Consider the following 17,914-nt stretch of genomic DNA (forward strand, 5'->3'; position numbering starts at 1 on the left):
GAGGATGGGGATTGGTGCCAAATCCCTGCCGGCGGCGCCGAATTCCTGCTGGAATTCACCATTCCGTTGGCACCAAACTCCACAAATAATCGCTGAGGAAGCAGCGGGAGTGGCTGCTGCCATCGATGGTGATGGGCTGAGCGATGGCGGGGCCGTAGTGGACTTCGGAGGGAGGAAGGGAGAAAAGAGGGGGTTCGTAGTGGGGGCAAATCCTCTGCCGGAGGATTTTGTGGAGCAAAAAGGGGTGGGGGGAGCACTCACTGCCTTTGATCTGCGCCGGATCAGCCTCGTAATCCCAATCAATCCGGCTGATCTTGTAGTAGAGCTGCGTCACGTAGCTGCGTGGGATTGGGGGGGGCTCAGAGGGGTTTGGGGGGGCTCAGAGGGGGTTGGGGAGCACTCAGAGGGGTTTGGGGGGGCGCTCAGAGGGGTTTGGGGAGCGCTCAGAGGGGTTTGGGGAGCACTCAGAGGGGTTTGGGGGGGCTCAGAGGAGGTCGAGGGGGCTCTGAGGGGGTTTGGGGGACTCTGAGGGGTCACTCGGAGAGGATTGGGGGACTCTGAGGGCTGTTTGGGGGCTCTGAAGGGGTTTTGGGGGGGCTCACAGGGATTTGGGGGTGCAGAAGGGGTTTGGAGGGGGGCACTCGAGGCTGGGGGGCTCTGAGGGCTGTTTTGAGGTCTCCTGAAGGGTTTGGGGGCAGTCAGAGGGGTTTGAGGGGAATGTTGGGGGGCTCGGGGGGGGGTTCGGGGGGACTTAGGGGTGCAGAGGGGGTTTGGGGGGGTTGAGGGCGGCACTCCGAGGGGGTTGGGGGGCTCTGACAGATGCTAAGGGGGCTCTGAGGGGTTTGAGGAGGAGGTTGGGGGGCTCAGAGGGAGGGCTCACAGGGATTTGGGGGTGCAGAGGGGCTTTGAGGAGTTTAAGGAGGCTCTGAAGGTGTTTGGGGGGGGGCTCTGAGAGGATTGGGGGGGTCCTTAGAGAGGTTTGTGGGTGCAGAGGGGTTGGTAGGGCTCAAGGGGGAATTGGAGTGATTTTGGGGGGCTGCAGGGTTTGGGGCCAGAGGAACCGGGAGTGCTCAGGAGTTGGGGTGATTTGGGGGGACAGAGAGGATTTTTGGGGGGGGTTCAGAGGACTATGGGGTGCTCCGAAGGAGTTGGGAGTGATTTTTGGGGGGGGATTTGAGGGTCCCCACTCACGCGGCGGAAGGCACAGCCTCCTCGTCCCGCTCCGGGTTCTCCTCCAGGCTCCGGCTCTCGGCGCGGAGCTCTTCCAGCCGGCGGCGCAGGGCGGTGTCGGGGTGAAGGGACACAACGTAGGGTGGGAAAGATCCGGATCCCCCCCAAACCCAGGATCTTGGGGACCCTCCCACCCCCAAACCAGGAAGGATATCGATTGGTGGCCTCCAGGTCGGCCCTGGATGCCCGTGCGCGCTCCAGCTCCGCTTCCAGGTCCTGCAGCTTCCGCAGGGATCGCTGCAGCTGATCCTCGCGCTCCAGCAGCGCCCGCGCCACCGTCTCCTCGGCCACTGTCAGCTCTGGGACGGAGAGGAGGGGACACGGGGAAGGGACCGGGTTGGAAGGGACCTCAAAGCCCATCCAGATCCAACCCCGTGGACACCTCCCGCTGATCCGGTTGCTCCACGCCCCATCCGGCTGAAGACATCGGCTCCTTCAAAGGAATCTCGGTGTCTACACTGAGCTCCAGCGATGGTGACCAAGAGCCATCGGTGCGACCGTTCGTAGAATTATGGGATGGTTGGGTTGGAAGGGACCTCAAAGCCCATCCAGATCCAACCCCATGGGCAGGGACACCTCCCGCTGGATCCACTTGCTCCAAGCCTGATCCAACCAACCTGGCCTTGGACACCTCCAGGGATGGGGCAGCCACGGCTCCTCTGGCCAACCTCATCCAGTCGAAGCTTCCTGGAGCCCTTTCCCTACTGGAAGCTGCTCTACGGTCTCCCTGGAGCCTTCTCCAGGCTGCACAACCCCAACTCTCAGCCTGTCCTCCGACAGGAGGTTCTCCATCCTTTGGATCACCTCCGTGGCCTCCTCTGGCCTCGCTCCAACAGCTCCGTGTCCTTCCTGTGCTGAGGACTCCAGAACGGGACACGGAGCTCCAGGTTTGGTCTCCCCAGAGCGGAGCAGAGGGGCAGAATCTCCTCCCTCGTCCTGTGGTGCCACTCTTTGGACGCAGCCCAGGACACGGCCGGATCTGAGAACCCCTTCCCAGCTCCTGTGGAGCTTCTCCTCCCACAGCACCCAAGTCCTTCTCATCAGCGCTTCTCCCAATCCGTTCTCCACCCAGCGTGGAGCTACGATGGCCCTGACCCGGGCGTAGGACTTCGCCCATGGCTTTGTTGAACCTCATGAGGTTCACTGAGGTCCTTCTGGACCCCATCCTGTCCTTCTGGTGTGACGACAGCCCCGCTCCGCTTGGGGCCAACTGCCAACGCACCATCTACGTCGTTAAGAACCACCGCTAACGGACCCTAAAGGGACACCGTGGACCTCCGTGGAGAGGTGGACCACTCTTGGGTGGGAGGAAGGGGAGGTTCTCACCGCGGGCGAAGCGAGCGGCCGAGCTCTGGGTCTCCAAGAGTTTGGTGTCCATGCGGGAGCGGGCGTCGAGGCTGCGGCGCAGGCGCCCCACGGCCCACTCAGACACCAGGATTCCCAGGAGCTCCTGGCTCAGCTCCTCCAGCTCCTGCAGGCGCGTGCTCGGCATGGCGGGGGGCAAAAACGGGGGCAAAACCGGGAGCCGAGGGGGCAAAACCGGGACCTGAAGGGGCAAATAGAGGGGCTGAGGGAGAAAAAAACAGGGGCTGAAGGGGCAAATAGAGGGGCTGAGGGGGGCAAAAATAAGGGCTGGGGGAGCAAAACAGTTGCTGGGGGGCTAAAAGAGGGTCTGAGGGGGCAAAAAGAGGGGCTGTGGGGGCAAAAAGAGGGGCAAAAAGAGGAGCCGAGGGGGCAAAACCGGGACCTGAAGAGGCAAATAGAAGGGCTGAGGGAGCAAAACCAGGAGCTAAAGGGGGAAATAGAAGGGCTGAGGGGGGCAAAACGGGGACTACGGGCCAAAAATAAGGGCTGGGGGAGCAAAACAGTTGCTGGGGGGCAAAAAGAGGGGCTGAGGGGACAAAAAGAGGGGCAAAAAGAGGGGCGGGGATGGGAAAAAAGGGGCCTGAGGGGGCAAAATAGGGGCTATGGGGCAAAAAGAAGGGCCAAAAAAGGGGCTGAAGGGCAAAAAGCAGGGGCTGAGGGCAAAACAGGGGCTCAGAGGGACAAAGAGAGGAGATTGGGGGCAAAAAGGGGCTGAAGGGGCAAAAACGCCGTTACCTCCGCACTCACAGTCCCGTCCGCCGTTCGAATGGCGCGGGCGACGCTCTGCGCAAGCGCCAGACCCGTCGGTCCGCGCAGGCGCGGCTGAGGGGAGAGCGGAGCCGGAAACCGCTCTTCACTGGGGCCTTTCCGGCCGCCTTGGAGGACTCCTCTTTATGGTCTGGGTAGCCAGTGGGGACATTCGCAAGGGTCTCCCATTTCTGCTCCCCCCCATTCCAAACTACCCCCCATTTCTGCCCCCCCCATTCCAAACTACCCCCCATTTCTGCCCCCCCATTCCAAACTACCCCTCCCCTTTCTGCCCCCCCATTCCAAACTGCCCCTCCCCTTTCTGCCCCCCCATTCCAAACTGCCCCCCCCACTCCTGCCCCCCCATTCCCGCCCCCCCTTTACAGACACCCCCACACTCACTCCCTTCTCCTCTTTATTCTCAGCCGATACCGGAGAAGTGATGGGGGGGGGGGGGTTGGATTTTGGGGGGGCGGGGGTGAAAATGGCCACAAATCCCCCCCCATCGCCCCCATATGTGATGGGGAAGGGGGGACCCCCCCTTATCCCCCCCCCCAAAAAAAAAATAAACCAATTTATTCCCTTTATGTACAAAAATAAAAGCTCTGCCCCCCCCCATCCCAAGGCCACATCACTGGGGGGGCACCAAACCCCCCCCCCATTAATTTGGGGGGGTGGGGGGGGTCAGAACCCCCCCAAACACACCCCCCTTTGGCTGTGCCCCCCCCTTTTTGGCTGTGCCCCCCCACCCCCCAAATTAAGTGGGGGGGGATTGGGGGGGGGCAGCCCCGATGCTACAGTACAATGTGCAGAAATGGGGGACCCCCCCAAAAAAAAAGAAGAAATTGGGGGGGGGGGCTGCTCCCCCCCCCAAAAAAAAAGGTATTTGGGGGGGGCTGCTCTCCCCCCCAAAATTGTGGGGGTACCTCGTTATTGCTTCACCTCTATTTTCTGGGGGAGGGTCTTTTTGGGGTACCCCCCCCATTCTTTGAGGGGGCAAATTTGGGGGGGGGACACAGTCCTTGTGCAAAGCGAGCGGAAGACGAGGGGGGGGACCCCCCAATTAAGACGGAGGGTACCCCAAAATGATCTCGATAGGGTGGGGGGGGGCACCTTCAAACTTGGGGGAACCCCCCCCAAAGATCAATGGCTTTTGGGTATCAGCATGGGGTGCCCCCCCCATTAATTTGGGGGTCCTCTCTCTCTCTCTGTGTCCCCCATTTATTTTTTGGGGGGGTCTTTTCTCTCCCCCCCCCTTTTCTTCTCCCCTTTTTTTTTTTTTTTGTTCTTTTCAAACCTTTTTTACCAAAAAAAATCGAATAAAAATCTGTGCCCCCCCCGAAAAATAAATAAATAAATAAATAAACCAAAGAATAAAAATAAATCAAAGAATGAAAAGAAACCAAAGAATAAAAATCAACCACATAATAAAAATAAACCGAATAATAAAAATAAAACAAATAATTAAAAGAAACCAAATAATAAAAATAAACCAAAGAATAAAAATAAATCAAATAATTAAAATAAATCAAATAATTAATATAAAACGAATAATTAAAATAAATGAAATAATAAAAAGAAACCAAATAATTAAAATAAATTAAATAATAAAAATAAAGGAAATAATAAAAAGGAATCAAATAATAAAAATAAAGGAAATAATTAAAATAAAGGAAATAATTAAAATAAATCAAAGAATAAAAATAAATGAAATAATAAAAAATCAATGAAATAATAAAAAATCCATGAAAATGGTAAAAATAATGCAAATAATTGAAATAAAGGAGACTACAAACGCCCCAAATGGTGCAAAGGGCCCCAGTGGGTGTTGGGGGGGGGGGAAGGGTCCGTCCCGGCGGCCTCAGCCGCGCCCCCCCCCGCTGTGGGGGAAGTGGAAGCGCGGGGGGGGGGGGGTCGGCGCCGGGGGGCGGTTCGGGGCTCGGGGGGACGCGGCTTTGGTACCACCGGCGGTTGAGCTCCAACGTCTCCAGGATCTCCTGAGCGTCCGGGTGGACCAAATCGGCCCACGACTCCCACAGAGGGTGAACGACGTAATCGATGAAACCCACCTGGGGGGGGCACGGGGGGGGGACGGGGGGAGATGGGGGAGATGGAGAACGTGGAGAACACGGGGAGATGGAGGAGATGGGGGAGATGGGGGAGATGGAAGAGATGGGGAGATGGAGGAGATGGAGGACACAGGGAGATGGAGAACATGGGGAGATGGAGAACGTGGGGAGATGGAAGAGATGGAGGAGATGGACAACATGGGGAGATGGAAGAGATGGAGAACATAAAGAACATGAGGAGATGGAAGAGATGGAGATGGACAACATGGAGAACATGGGGAGATGGAAGAGATTAAGGAGATGGAGGAGATGGAGAACGTGGGGAGATGGAGGAGATGGAGAACATGGGGAGATAGAGAACATGGGGAGATGGAGGAGATGGAAGAGATGGAGGAGATGGAGAACATGTGGAGATGGAGGAGATGGAGAACATGTGGAGATGGAGGAGATGGACAACATGGGGAGATGGAAGAGATGGAGAACATAAAGAACATGGGGAGATGGAAGAGATTGAGGAGATGGAGGAGATGGAGAACATGGGGAGATGGAGGAGATGGAGAACGTGGAGATGGAGGAGATGGAGTAGATTGAGGAGATGGAGGACATGGAGGAGATGGGGATGTGGTCATGAGGACAAGAGAGGACAGTGAGGAGGTGGTTCAGCCATGTGTGACGCCCCCCAACAGTCCATGTCCTCACGGAACACCCATGTGCGGACATCTCCTCCCCCTTTTGTCCCGTCCCCGGATCTTCTCCTTGGACGCCACACGTTGGTCGCCCCCGGAGGTGCTCTCCATCCCTGGTGTCCTCCATACCTGAGACTTCTCCACGGAGGCCGTGTGTTTGTCACACATGGGGCTGATCTCCATCCCGCGGTCCCGTTCGCGGTCTCCCTGTTGGAAGAACTCTTCCATGATCCTCTCGGTCCACTGCCGGTAGAGCTCCAGCGGCTTCGTTGGGTTACTCAGGTCGGCGCAGTGGACCATATTCCTCAAGACCTGCTCGAATGTCACCAACACCTCAACATCCCTCCGTCCAGCCAAGAACCTCCCCGTGATCCCACCAGGACGGATCCCTTCCAGACCTGGATCCTGTCCGTGTAGTTGTCCAAGAGCAGAACCCCAGAACTCGTCACCTTCTTGGTCTCCACCATCGTCTTAAGGTCGGCCAAGAGGCTCATGTGCTTGGACATGTCTGTGGCCAAGACCTGGGGATGGAAACCTTCATGGGGTTGGTGGGACCCATCATGGGGTTGGAGGACCCATCATGGGGTTGGAAGACCCATTATGGGGTTGATAGAACCCATCGTGGGGTTGGAGGACCCATCATGGGGTTGGTGGGACCCATCATGGGGTTGGAGGACCCATCGTGGGGTTGGAGGACCCATCGTGGGGTTGGTGGGACCCATCTGGGGGTGATGGGACCCATCATGGGGTTGGAGGACCCATTGTGGGGTTGGTGGGACCCATCATGGGGTTGGAGGACCCATCAGGGGGTTGGAGGACCCATCAGGGGGTGATGGGACCCATCGTGGGGTTGGAGGACCCATTGTGGGGTTGGTGGGACCCATCATGGGGTTGGAGGACCCATCAGGGGGTTGGAGGACCCATCAGGGGTTGATGGGACCCATCGTGGGGTTGGAGGACCCATTGTGGGGTTGGTGGGACCCATCATGGGGTTGGAGGACCCATCAGGGGGTGATGGGACCCATTGTGGGTTGGTGGGACCCATCATGGGTTGGTGGCACCCATCGTGGGGTTGGAGGACCCCTCCTGGGCGCTGACCATGTCGATGACCATCTTGCGTAGACTCTGGCGCTGCCGTCGGCCCAAACTCTGGAAGATGTCACAGTTGTCCTCTTGAAGCAATTTGAAGCCAACGGCCAAGTGGTGGTTCTCCAACACCGCCTCATCGTTGTAGAGCAGTGCCAGCTCCGAGTCTGGGGGGACACAGGGGGGGTCAGGGACCCCAAAACCCAAGAGGGGACCCCAAAACCCAAAGGGAGACCCCAAAACCCAAAGGGGAGGTGGTGGGACAGAGCCTCGGGAGGTTCTCCAGAAATTCCTCGTCATGGTAGAGCAGCTCCAGCTCCACGCCTGAGGGGACAGAGGGGCTCAGGGACCCCAAAACCCAAGAGGAGGTGAAGGACCCCCCATCTCGAGGGGCCGCGGCCACAGGCGGCCGAGAGGGACTCACTGGTGTTGATGAGGAACTGATTGGAGACTCCAGGGTGGTCCACATCGTGGATGGCGGCGGCGAAGAGCGCAGCCAAGATCTCCAGGTCGGTGAAGACGGCCTGGGGGGAGGGGGGGGGCTCCCATGGATGGTCCCATCAACAACCCCACGATGGTCCCATCACCGCATCAATGACCCTCAACCCCACAACGATGGTCCCATCACACCACCCACGGTGGTTCCACCACTCATGAAGGTTCCTCCAACCCCATGAAGGTTCCACAACCCCATGAAGGACCCCTCAACCTCGCGATGGTTCCACCACTCTGTGAATGGTCCTCCAACCCCGAGATGGTTCCACAACCCCAAAACAATGGTTCCACCACCCCACGAGGGTCCAAAGCACTTCATGAAGGTTCCACAACCCTGAGATGGTTCCACAACCCCATGAAGGTTCCACAACCCCATGAAGATCCCCTCAACCTCATGATGGTTCCACCACTCCGTGAAGGTTCCTCCAACCCCGAGATGGTTCCACAACCCCAAAATGACGGTTCCACCACCCCACGATGGTCCAAAGCACCCCAGGAAGGTCCCCCCCAGCCGTGGTGGCCCCGTGGCTCACGTCGAGGGCGGGAGTGGCCAACAGGACGTGTGTGGACTGGAGGACGTCGGCGGCGTGGAGGCTGTTGTGATAGGCGACCTCCGGGTGGTAGTGCGACTCCAAAGTCTGCGCGTACGCCAACAGCGTCGCCTCCGGGATCCGGAACGTCCGCACCAGCTCCCGTTCCTGATCCGGATCAGAGAAGATCCGGATTGGAGAAGGCTGAGACCCCCAAACCTCTTCCAGGGTCTGGATCGGGATCGGGGGGAGCTCAGCCCCCACCAATCCGGATCTGGGATGTCCACACCAGCTCCCACTCCTGATCCGGATTGGGGAGGGTCAGGGCCCCCCAAAGTCCCCCCAGGATCCGGATCAGGGTGTCTCATTCCCCACCAATCCGGATCTGGCAGCTCCCATTCCTGATCCGGATTAGAGAAGATCCGGATTGGAGAAGGCTGAGACCCCCAAATCTCTTCCAGGGTCTGGATCGGGATCAGGGGGGGTCTCAGCCCCCACCAATCCGGATCTGGGATGTCCACACCAGCTCCTGCTCCTGATCCGGATTGGGAAGGGTCAGGGCCCCCCAGGATCCCCCCAGGATCCGGATCAGGGTGTCTCATTCCCCACCAATCCGGATCTGGGATGTCCACACCAGCTCCAGCTCCTGATCCAGATTGGGGGGGGCAAAGGGGTACAATGGGGGGGTCAGAAGAGTCTGGGGGTGCAATGGGGGAGGCCGGGGGGAATCAGAGGGATCTGGGGGTTCAGGGTTGGGGGGGGGGGGTCAGAAGGGCCTGGGGGTGCAAAGGGGGCGGTGGGGGGGTCTGGGGGTGGGATAGGGGTTTTTTTTTGGGGGGTCCCCAACCTTGAAGACGCTGTACATGACGCGGCTGTGGTTGGGATGGGGGGTTTGGGGGGGTCGGGAGGGGTCAGGGGGTGGGATGAGGGGATTTGGGGGGGTCAGGGGGGTTTTGGGGGGGTCCCCAACCTGGAAGATGCTGTACATGATGCGGGTGTGGTTGGGATGGGGGGTTTGGGGGGGTCGGGGGGGTTTTTGGGGGTCCCCAACCTGGAAGACGCTGTACATGATGCAGCTGAGCGAGCGCTGATTGGAGTATTCGGCGACGCGGAAGATGTTCAGCCCCCACTTGTTGAGGTTATCCAGTTCCTGGGGGGGGGCGCAAATCGGGGGGGGACACACGGAAATCGGGGCGACGATTCAGTACAGACCCCCTTAGCACCCCCTAAAACTCCCCCAGGACTCCCCAGACCCTCCCCCCCTTCACCCCCTCCGCAGCCCAAGGACCCCTCCCAGACCCCCCCTCGATGCCCCCGCACCCCAAACCCCCCCCCCCCCAAACCCCCCTCCTCACCCCAAGAGCCCTCCCCTAGGACACCCCCACCCCCCCCTGAGGACCCCTCCTCCTCCTCACCCCCAGACCCCACCCAGACCTCCCCCCCACCTCAAACCCCCCCTCCTCACCCCAAGAGCCCCCCCCAGGACCCCCCACCTTGCCCAGCAGCTCCTCCTGGTCAGTGCAGACGCCGAAGCGGGGGGGCGTGGCAGTACTGGGGGGGTCGGGGGGGGGCGGCAGCTTTGGCTGTGGGGGGGGCGGCCCCCGGCGGCGCTCTTTGGGTTGGGGGGGTGCCGGGATCTCCACCTCGTGCTGCTTGTCTTGATTGGGGAGGGGGAGGAAAAATGGGGGGGTCAGGGATGAGGACACCACCACCCCCCCCAAAATCTGCAGTGGCTGAAGGGTGGGGGAGGATTCTGGGGGGGGCAGTGGGGCTGAGGGGGTATGGGGGCGTCCCGAGGGGGTCCTGAGGGGGGGAAGTGGGGCTGAGGGGGATCTGGGGGGGTCGGGGGGGGAGCAGTGGGGATGAGGGGGTATGGGGGGGTCCAGGGGGGTCCTGTGGGGGTCTGGGGTCATCCCAAGTGGTTATGGGGTGTCATGGAGTGCCTGGGGGGGGGGGGGGGCAGGGGGTCTGGGGGTCCGGGGAGGGGTCACAAGGGGTCCTGGGGGGGTTTGCAGGTGCCAGGGTAGGTTTGGAGGTGCTGGGGGGGTCTATGGGTGCTGAGGGGGGGGTCACATGGGTCCGGGGGGGGCCTAGGGGTGTCAGGGGGTTCCTGGGGAGGGCCTGGGGGTGCTGGGGGGGTTGAAGGGGTCCAGGGTGTGTTTGGGGGTGCTGTGGGGGGGGATGAAGGGGTCCATGGTGGGTTTGGGGGTGCTGTGGGGGGGATGAAGGCGTCCAGGGAAGGTTTGGGGGTGCTGTGGCGGGGGTGAAGGGGTGCAGGGTGGGTTTGGGGGTGCTGTGGGGGGGATGAAGGGGTGCAGGGTGGGTTTGGGGGTGCTGTGGGGGGGTTGAAGGGGTGCAGGGTGGGTTTGGGGGTGCTGGGGGGGATGAAGGGGTGCAGGGTGGGTTTGGGGGTGCTGTGGGGGGGGATGAAGGGGTCCAGGGTGGGTTTGGGGGTGCTGTGGGGTGGGATGAAGGGGTGCAGGGTGGGTTTGGGGGTGCTGTGGGGGGGTGAAGGGGTGCAGGGTGGGTTTGGGGGTGCTGGGGGGGATGAAGGGGTGCAGGGTGGGTTTGGGGGTGTCAGGCAGGTTTCGGGGGGTCTCACCGAGGAAGGTGCTTGCGATGTACTCGGAGACCTGCCCCCCCGAGCGGCTCATCTCCGAGAGGTGACTCAGCTCCCGGTTCAGCATCCGCTTAAACTGGGGGGCAAAAGGGGAGGGGGGGGACGCGGGTGAGGAGGACCCCCCAAAAATCCCCCTCCTCAACCTCCAGACACCCCAAATCCCGTCGCCTTCTGGGTCCATCCCAGATCCAGAGATGAGGAAGGGGACAGGGATGGGGACACTGGTGGCACTAAGGGATGCTGGGGGCGCTGGGGGGGGCACTGGGAGGATACTGGTGGCATTGGGGGGTCACCCGGGGGGACACTGGTGGCACTGGGAGGACACTGGTGGCACTGGGAGGACACTGGTGGCATTGGGAGGATACTGGTGGCACTGGGAGGGCCATCCAGAGGGACACTGGTGGCACTGGGAGGGCCACCCAGAGGGACACTGGTGACACTGGGAGATGCTGGTGGGATACTGGTGGCACTGGGAGGGCCACCCAGGGGGATACTGGTGGCACTGGGAGGACACTGGTGGCACTGGGGGGGGTCACCCTGTCCTCGCTGTCCTTGAGCGGCGCCCGGATGCTGCCCCCCCTTCCCCCCAAGAGCATCCCTGCCCCCCCCGTCTCCATGGCAACCGCGGTCTCCATAGCAACTGCCCCATCCCTAATGGGGGGGGCTGTTAACCCCTGCTGCGCCGCAGCACACAAAGGCGGGGGGGGCAAAATATCCCCCTCCCCATGCACAAATACCCCCCCAGGGGCAAATATCCCCCTCCCCATGCACTAATATCCCCCCCAGGGGCAAATATCCCCCTCCCCATGCACAAATAGCACCCCCATGCCCAAACCCCCCCCCCAAGCTGCCCCCCTCCCAAAGTTGGGGTTCGGGGGGGGTCCAGCCGTGACTGTGGGGGGGGTGGGGAGTTCTGAGGTGCCCCCCCCGCCCCATGGCCCCCCCTTACCTGGTCCCACCACCCCACCAACCAGGGTTGGGCGCAGGTCTCGCAGAAGAAGTCCACCAGAGGCATTTTTTCAGCCTTGGGGGGGGGGGGGCAAATTGCCCCCCCACCTCCTCCCCGTCACCCCAAGGAAATTGGGGGGGGAGGGTGTGCCTTAAAGGCTGGGGGGGGTCAGCGCTCCCCTTTTATTCCCCCCACCCATGTGAGGGGGGTGTCTTGGGCATCGTGGGACCCCGGAGGGGCGGGGGGGGGGGAATAGGGCCCCCCCTGAGTTGGGAGGGCAATGCCAGTGTGCGTCCCCCCCCCCCAGTGAGGGTTCGGACTGGGGGGGACCCTCACATCGCCCCCAACCCGAGAGGGATTTGGAGCCCCCCCCTCCCTCCCCGATTTGGGGGTGCTGGGAGGGGTCAGGGGGAGCTCATGGTGGGGGTAAAGGATGGGGGGGCAAAAGATGGGGGTAAACGAGGAGAGGGGTAAAGGATGGGGGGAAAGATGGGGTAAAGGGGGGCAAAGAATGGGAGTAAAAGGATGGGGGTAAAAGGATGGGGTGTCCCGGGGGTCCCGGGGGGGTCCCAGAGGTCCCTTTTCGGGGCGGGGGAGGACTCGGGGGGCGCCGCTCGAGGCCGCGAAGGCCGCGGAGCGCAGGGAGGCGGGGGAGGAGTGCGCATGCGCGGGCTGAGCCCCGCCCACAGCGCCCCCAGTGCCCCCAGTAACACCAGTAACACCAGTACAGCCTGGGGCACAGGGGACAGCGCGGCCTCAGCCACACCAGTGACACCAGTAACACCAGTACAGCCTGGGGCACAGGGGACAGCGCGGCCTCAGCCACACCAGTAACACCAGTGACACCAGTACAGCCTGGGGCACAGGGGACAGCGCGGCCTCAGCCACACCAGTGCCACCAGTAACACCAGTAACACCAGTACAGCCTGGGGCAAAGGGGACAGCGCGGCCTCAGCCACACCAGTGCCACCAGTAACACCAGTACAGCCTGGGGCAAAGGGGACAGCGCGGCCTCAGCCACACCAGTGACACCAGTAACACCAGTACAGCCTGGGGCACAGGGGACAGCGCGGCCTCAGCCACACCAGTGCCACCAGTAACACCAGTACAGCCTGGGGCAGCGGGGACAGCGCGGCCTCAGCCACACCAGTGCCACCAGTAACACCAGTACAGCCTGGGGCACAGGGGACAGTGCGGCCTCAGCCACACCAGTGCCACCAGTAACACCAGTACAGCCTGGGGCACAGGGGACAGCGCGGCCTCAGCCACACCAGTGACACCAGTAACACCAGTACAGCCTGGGGCACAGGGGACAGCACGGCCTCAGCCACACCAGTGACACCAGTAACACCAGTACAGCCTGGGGCACAGGGGACAGCGCGGCCTCAGCCACACCAGTGACACCAGTAACACCAGTACAGCCTGGGGCAGCGGGGACAGTGCAGCCTCAGCCACACCAGTAACACCAGTAACACCAGTACAGCCTGGGGCACAGGGGACAGCACGGCCTCAGCCACACCAGTGCCACCAGTAACACCAGTACAGCCTGGGGCACAGGGGACAGCACGGCCTCAGCCACACCAGTGACACCAGTAACACCAGTACAGCCTGGGGCACAGGGGACAGCGCGGCCTCAGCCACACCAGTGCCACCAGTAACACCAGTACAGCCTGGGGCAGCGGGGACAGTGCGGCCTCAGCCACACCAGTGCCACCAGTAACACCAGTACAGCCTGGGGCACAGGGGACAGCGCGGCCTCAGCCACACCAGTGCCACCAGTAACACCAGTACAGCCTGGGGCACAGGGGACAGCACGGCCTCAGCCGCACCAGTGCCACCAGTAACACCAGTACAGCCTGGGGCACAGGGGACAGCACGGCCTCAGCCACACCAGTGCCACCAGTAACACCAGTACAGCCTGGGGCAGCGGGGACAGTGCGGCCTCAGCCACACCAGTGCCACCAGTAACACCAGTACAGCCTGGGGCAGCGGGGACAGCGCGGCCTCAGCCACACCAGTGCCACCAGTAACACCAGTACAGCCTGGGGCACAGGGGACAGCGCGGCCTCAGCCACACCAGTGCCACCAGTAACACCAGTACAGCCTGGGGCATGGGGACAGCGCGGCCTCAGCCACACCAGTGACACCAGTAACACCAGTACAGCCTGGGGCATGGGGACAGCGCGGCCTCAGCCACACCAGTGACACCAGTAACACCAGTACAGCCTGGGGCACAGGGGACAGCGCGGCCTCAGCCACACCAGTGACACCAGTAACACCAGTACAGCCTGGGGCACAGGGGACAGCGCGGCCTCAGCCACACCAGTGACACCAGTAACACCAGTACAGCCTGGGGCACAGGGGACAGCGCGGCCTCAGCCACACCAGTGCCACCAGTAACACCAGTAGAGCCTGGGGCATGGGGACAGCGCGGCCTCAGCCACACCAGTGCCACCAGTAACACCAGTACAGCCTGGGGCATGGGGGCAGCGCAGCCTCAGCCACACCAGTGCCACCAGTAACACCAGTACAGCCTGGGGCAAAGGGGACAGCGCGGCCTCAGCCGCACCAGTGCCACCAGTAACACCAGTACAGCCTGGGGCACAGGGGACAGCGCGGCCTCAGCCACACCAGTGCCACCAGTAACACCAGTACAGCCTGGGGCACAGGGGACAGCGCGGCCTCAGCCACACCAGTGCCACCAGTAACACCAGTACAGCCTGGGGCACAGGGGACAGCGCGGCCTCAGCCACACCAGTGCCACCAGTAACACCAGTACAGCCTGGGGCAAAGGGGACAGCGCGGCCTCAGCCACACCAGTGACACCAGTAACACCAGTACAGCCTGGGGCACAGGGGACAGTGCGGCCTCAGCCACACCAGTGCCACCAGTAACACCAGTACAGCCTGGGGCACAGGGGACAGCGCGGCCTCAGCCACACCAGTGACACCAGTAACACCAGTACAGCCTGGGGCACAGGGGACAGCGCGGCCTCAGCCACACCAGTGACACCAGTAACACCAGTACAGCCTGGGGCACAGGGGACAGCGCGGCCTCAGCCACACCAGTGACACCAGTAACACCAGTACAGCCTGGGGCACAGGGGACAGCGCGGCCTCAGCCACACCAGTGCCACCAGTAACACCAGTACAGCCTGGGGCAAAGGGGACAGCGCGGCCTCAGCCACACCAGTGACACCAGTAACACCAGTACAGCCTGGGGCAAAGGGGACAGCGCGGCCTCAGCCACACCAGTGCCACCAGTAACACCAGTACAGCCTGGGGCACAGGGGACAGCGCGGCCTCAGCCACACCAGTGCCACCAGTAACACCAGTACAGCCTGGGGCACAGGGGACAGCACGGCCTCAGCCACACCAGTGACACCAGTAACACCAGTACAGCCTGGGGCACAGGGGACAGCGCGGCCTCAGCCACACCAGTGACACCAGTAACACCAGTACAGCCTGGGGCACAGGGGACAGCGCGGCCTCAGCCACACCAGTGCCACCAGTATCACCAGTACAGCCTGGGGCACAGGGGACAGCGCGGCCTCAGCCACACCAGTGCCACCAGTAACACCAGTACAGCCAGCACAAACCCAGCACAACCAGTATGACCAGTAAAACCAGTACCAGCACAAACAGTGCCACCAGTATCACCAGTCCCAACGCAACCCCAGCACCACCAGTATCACCAGTGCCACCAGTCCCAGCACAACCAGTTCCCATCCCAGTGGTCCCATCTCCATCCCAGTGGTCCTTTCTCCATCCTGGTTGCCCATCCCCATCCCAGTGGCCCCATTCCATCCCCATCCTGGTGGTCTCTATCCCCATCCTGGTGGCCCCATCCTGGTGGCCACCTCCCCATCCTGGTGGCCCCATTCCCTCCCCGTCCTGGTGGCCCCATCCCCATCCCAATGACCCCATCCCCATCCTGGTGGCCCCATTCCATCCCCATCCTGGTGGCCCCCTCCCCATCCTGGTGGCCACCTCCCCATCCCAATGACCCCCTCCCCATCCTGGTGGCCCCATTCCATCCCCATCCTGGTGGCCCCATCCCCATCCCAATGACCCCATCCCCATCCTGGTGGCCCCATTCCATCCCCATCCTGGTGGCCCCATCCCCATCCCAATGACCCCATCCCCATCCTGGTGGCCCCATTCCATCCCCATCCTGGTGGCCCCCTCCCCATCCTGGTGGCCACCTCCCCATCCCAATGACCCCCTCCCCATCCTGGTGGCCTCATCCTCGTGGCCCCATCCCGGTGGCCCCATTGGCCCACTCCCCATCCTGGTGGCCACCTCCCCATCCTGGTGGTCTCCATCCCCATCCCAATGACCCCATCCCCATGGCAGTGTCCCCCTCCCCTCCCCATGGCGGTGTCCCCATTCCATCCCCATGGCGGTGTCCCCCTCCCCTCCCCATGGCGGTTGCCCCCCTCCCCATGGCGGTGTCCCCCTCCCCTCCCCATGGCGGTGTCCCCCTCCCCATGGCGGTGTCCCCCTCCCCTCCCCATGGCGGTGTCCCCATTCCATCCCCATGGCGGTGTCCCCCTCCCCTCCCCATGGCGGTGTCCCCCTCCCCTCCCCATGGCGGTGTCCCCCTCCCCATGGCGGTGTCCCCCTCCCCTCCCCATCCCGGTGTCCCCCTCCCCTCCCCATGGCGGTGTCCCCCTCCCTCGCGGTGCCGGTGGCCGGCGGTGGTGGCCCGGTGGCCACTGACCTTGCAGGAGGCCATCTCGCTGACGGCGCGGTGGGTCTGGAGGCCCTCCAGCTGCTCCAGGCACCAATCCAGCTCCTCCAGCGCCTCTGGGGGACCCCCCGTGGGGCAGAGGGACCCCCAAAATGGGGTACGGGGGGAACCCCCCACACACACCCACCCCCCGGGGAGAAGGACCCCCATCCCCTCCCAGATAGGGCAGGGGACCCCCAAAGGGGAGGTGTGGGGACCCCCTGGGGACAAAGACTCCCAAATGGGGGGTGGGGGGACCCCCAAGAATGAGGACCCCCGCCCCCCCCAGAATGGGGGGGTGGGGACACCCCTGGGGGGGAAAAGATTCCCCCCAGCACATTTGGACCCCCCAAGTAAGGAGGGGCGTAGGACCCCCAGATGGGGGAGTGGGGACCCCCCCCAGGGCCCCCCCAAATGGGGCTGTGGGGACCCCCTCCAAGGATAGAGACCCCCCCAGAATGGGCATGGGGACCCCCAGGCAGGGGGACCCCCAGAATGGGGCCCTGGGGACTCCTCAGGGATGGGGACCCCCAGATGGGAGAGTGGGGACCCCCCATCGGGACCCCTCCAGATGGGGCTGTGGGGACCCCCTCCCGGGGATAGAGACCCCCCCCAGAATGGGGCATGGGGACCCCACTGAGACACACCCCCCCAGGCAGGGGGACCCCCAGAATGGGGCCTGGGGGCTGCCCCCCCCCCGTGCCTCAGTTTCCCCAATGGGATGGGATGGGGGAGGGCAACAATTTTTACCCCCTCTTTTGGCCAAAATGCCCCCCCAAACCCCTCCAGACCCCCCCAACCCCCCCAAACCCCCTCCAAATGGGAATCTGACCCCCATTAACCCCTTCATGCCTGACCCCCGTTACCTGAGAGCGTGGCCTGGCAGGGTGGGAGGGGCTGGGGGGGGCTGGGAGAGCACCTGGAGGGGTGGGGGGAAGGTAAGGGAGGGGATCAACGATGTGGGGGACCCCCTCCATGGAGTGGGGGGGTCAAGGTCAAAGGTCGAGGTCACCCACCTGGTGGGAGTGGGGACGTTGGTGAGGATGGAGAAGTTGCTGCGGATGCTGCGGAGGCTGGCGAGGACCTGGGGGGGCGGGGGCGGGGGGGTCAGGGGCACATGGGGGGGTCAGGGACACATGGGGGGGTCAGGGATATCGGGGGGTCAGGGGCATTGTGGGGGACAGAGACACATGGGGGGGTCAGGGACACATGGGGGGGTCAGGGATATCGGGGGGGGTCAGGGACACATGGGGGGACACGGACATGGGGGGTGACAGGGATGCATGGGGGGGTCAGGGGCATTGGGGGGGTCAGGGGCACATGGGGGGGTCAGGGATATCGGGGGGGGACAGGGGCATTGGGGGGGGCAGAGACACATGGGGGGACACGGACATGGGGGGGTCAGG

The 17,914-nt window shown here is 62.6% G+C and overlaps 2 protein-coding genes across 2 annotated transcripts; both read right to left on the reverse strand.

The window, feature by feature from the left end:
• Positions 1-24: 24 nt before the first annotated feature.
• On the reverse strand, positions 25-3,530 carry SPC24 (SPC24 component of NDC80 kinetochore complex). Its single transcript, XM_054051839.1, has 6 exons — positions 3,331-3,530; positions 2,557-2,776; positions 1,385-1,529; positions 1,192-1,284; positions 262-338; positions 25-162 (listed from the first exon to the last, which is right to left on the reverse strand). Exons 2-6 carry the CDS (start codon positions 2,720-2,722, stop codon positions 56-58), a joined length of 588 nt encoding a protein of 195 aa, XP_053907814.1. The 5' UTR covers positions 2,723-2,776; positions 3,331-3,530; the 3' UTR covers positions 25-55.
• Positions 2,891-17,558, reverse strand: LOC104067147 (cAMP-specific 3',5'-cyclic phosphodiesterase 4A). Its single transcript, XM_054051750.1, has 14 exons — positions 17,525-17,558; positions 17,375-17,427; positions 16,500-16,585; positions 10,811-10,904; positions 9,702-9,865; positions 9,260-9,358; positions 8,212-8,376; positions 7,608-7,707; positions 7,196-7,350; positions 6,496-6,618; positions 6,227-6,409; positions 5,139-5,411; positions 3,331-3,417; positions 2,891-2,902 (listed from the first exon to the last, which is right to left on the reverse strand). The coding sequence occupies exons 3-14, from the start codon at positions 16,512-16,514 to the stop codon at positions 2,891-2,893; spliced, it is 1,470 nt and encodes a 489-aa protein (XP_053907725.1). The 5' UTR covers positions 16,515-16,585; positions 17,375-17,427; positions 17,525-17,558.
• Positions 17,559-17,914: the final 356 nt, after the last annotated feature.

This window comes from Cuculus canorus, chromosome 30 (genome assembly GCF_017976375.1).
Source record: "Cuculus canorus isolate bCucCan1 chromosome 30, bCucCan1.pri, whole genome shotgun sequence".
In the NCBI taxonomy this organism is placed as follows: Eukaryota; Metazoa; Chordata; class Aves; order Cuculiformes; family Cuculidae; genus Cuculus; species Cuculus canorus.

Excerpts from the sequence above, each read along its gene's own strand:
- SPC24 (XM_054051839.1), bottom strand. The coding sequence starts at position 2,722 with ATGCCGAGCACGCGCCTGCAGGAGCTGGAGGAGCTGAGCCAGGAGCTC. Across the intron at positions 1,530-2,556 it reads GGCCGCTCGCTTCGCCCGCG|AGCTGACAGTGGCCGAGGAG; the intron begins GTGAGAACCTCC and ends TCTCCGTCCCAG. Across the intron at positions 1,285-1,384 it reads GACCTGGAGGCCACCAATCG|CGCCCTGCGCCGCCGGCTGG; the intron begins ATATCCTTCCTG and ends TCACCCCGACAC.
- LOC104067147 (XM_054051750.1), bottom strand. Across the intron at positions 9,359-9,701 it reads AGGAGGAGCTGCTGGGCAAG|GAACTGGATAACCTCAACAA; the intron begins GTGGGGGGTCCT and ends GCCCCCCCCCAG. Across the intron at positions 6,410-6,495 it reads ACTACACGGACAGGATCCAG|GTCTTGAGGAATATGGTCCA; the intron begins GTCTGGAAGGGA and ends ACATTCGAGCAG.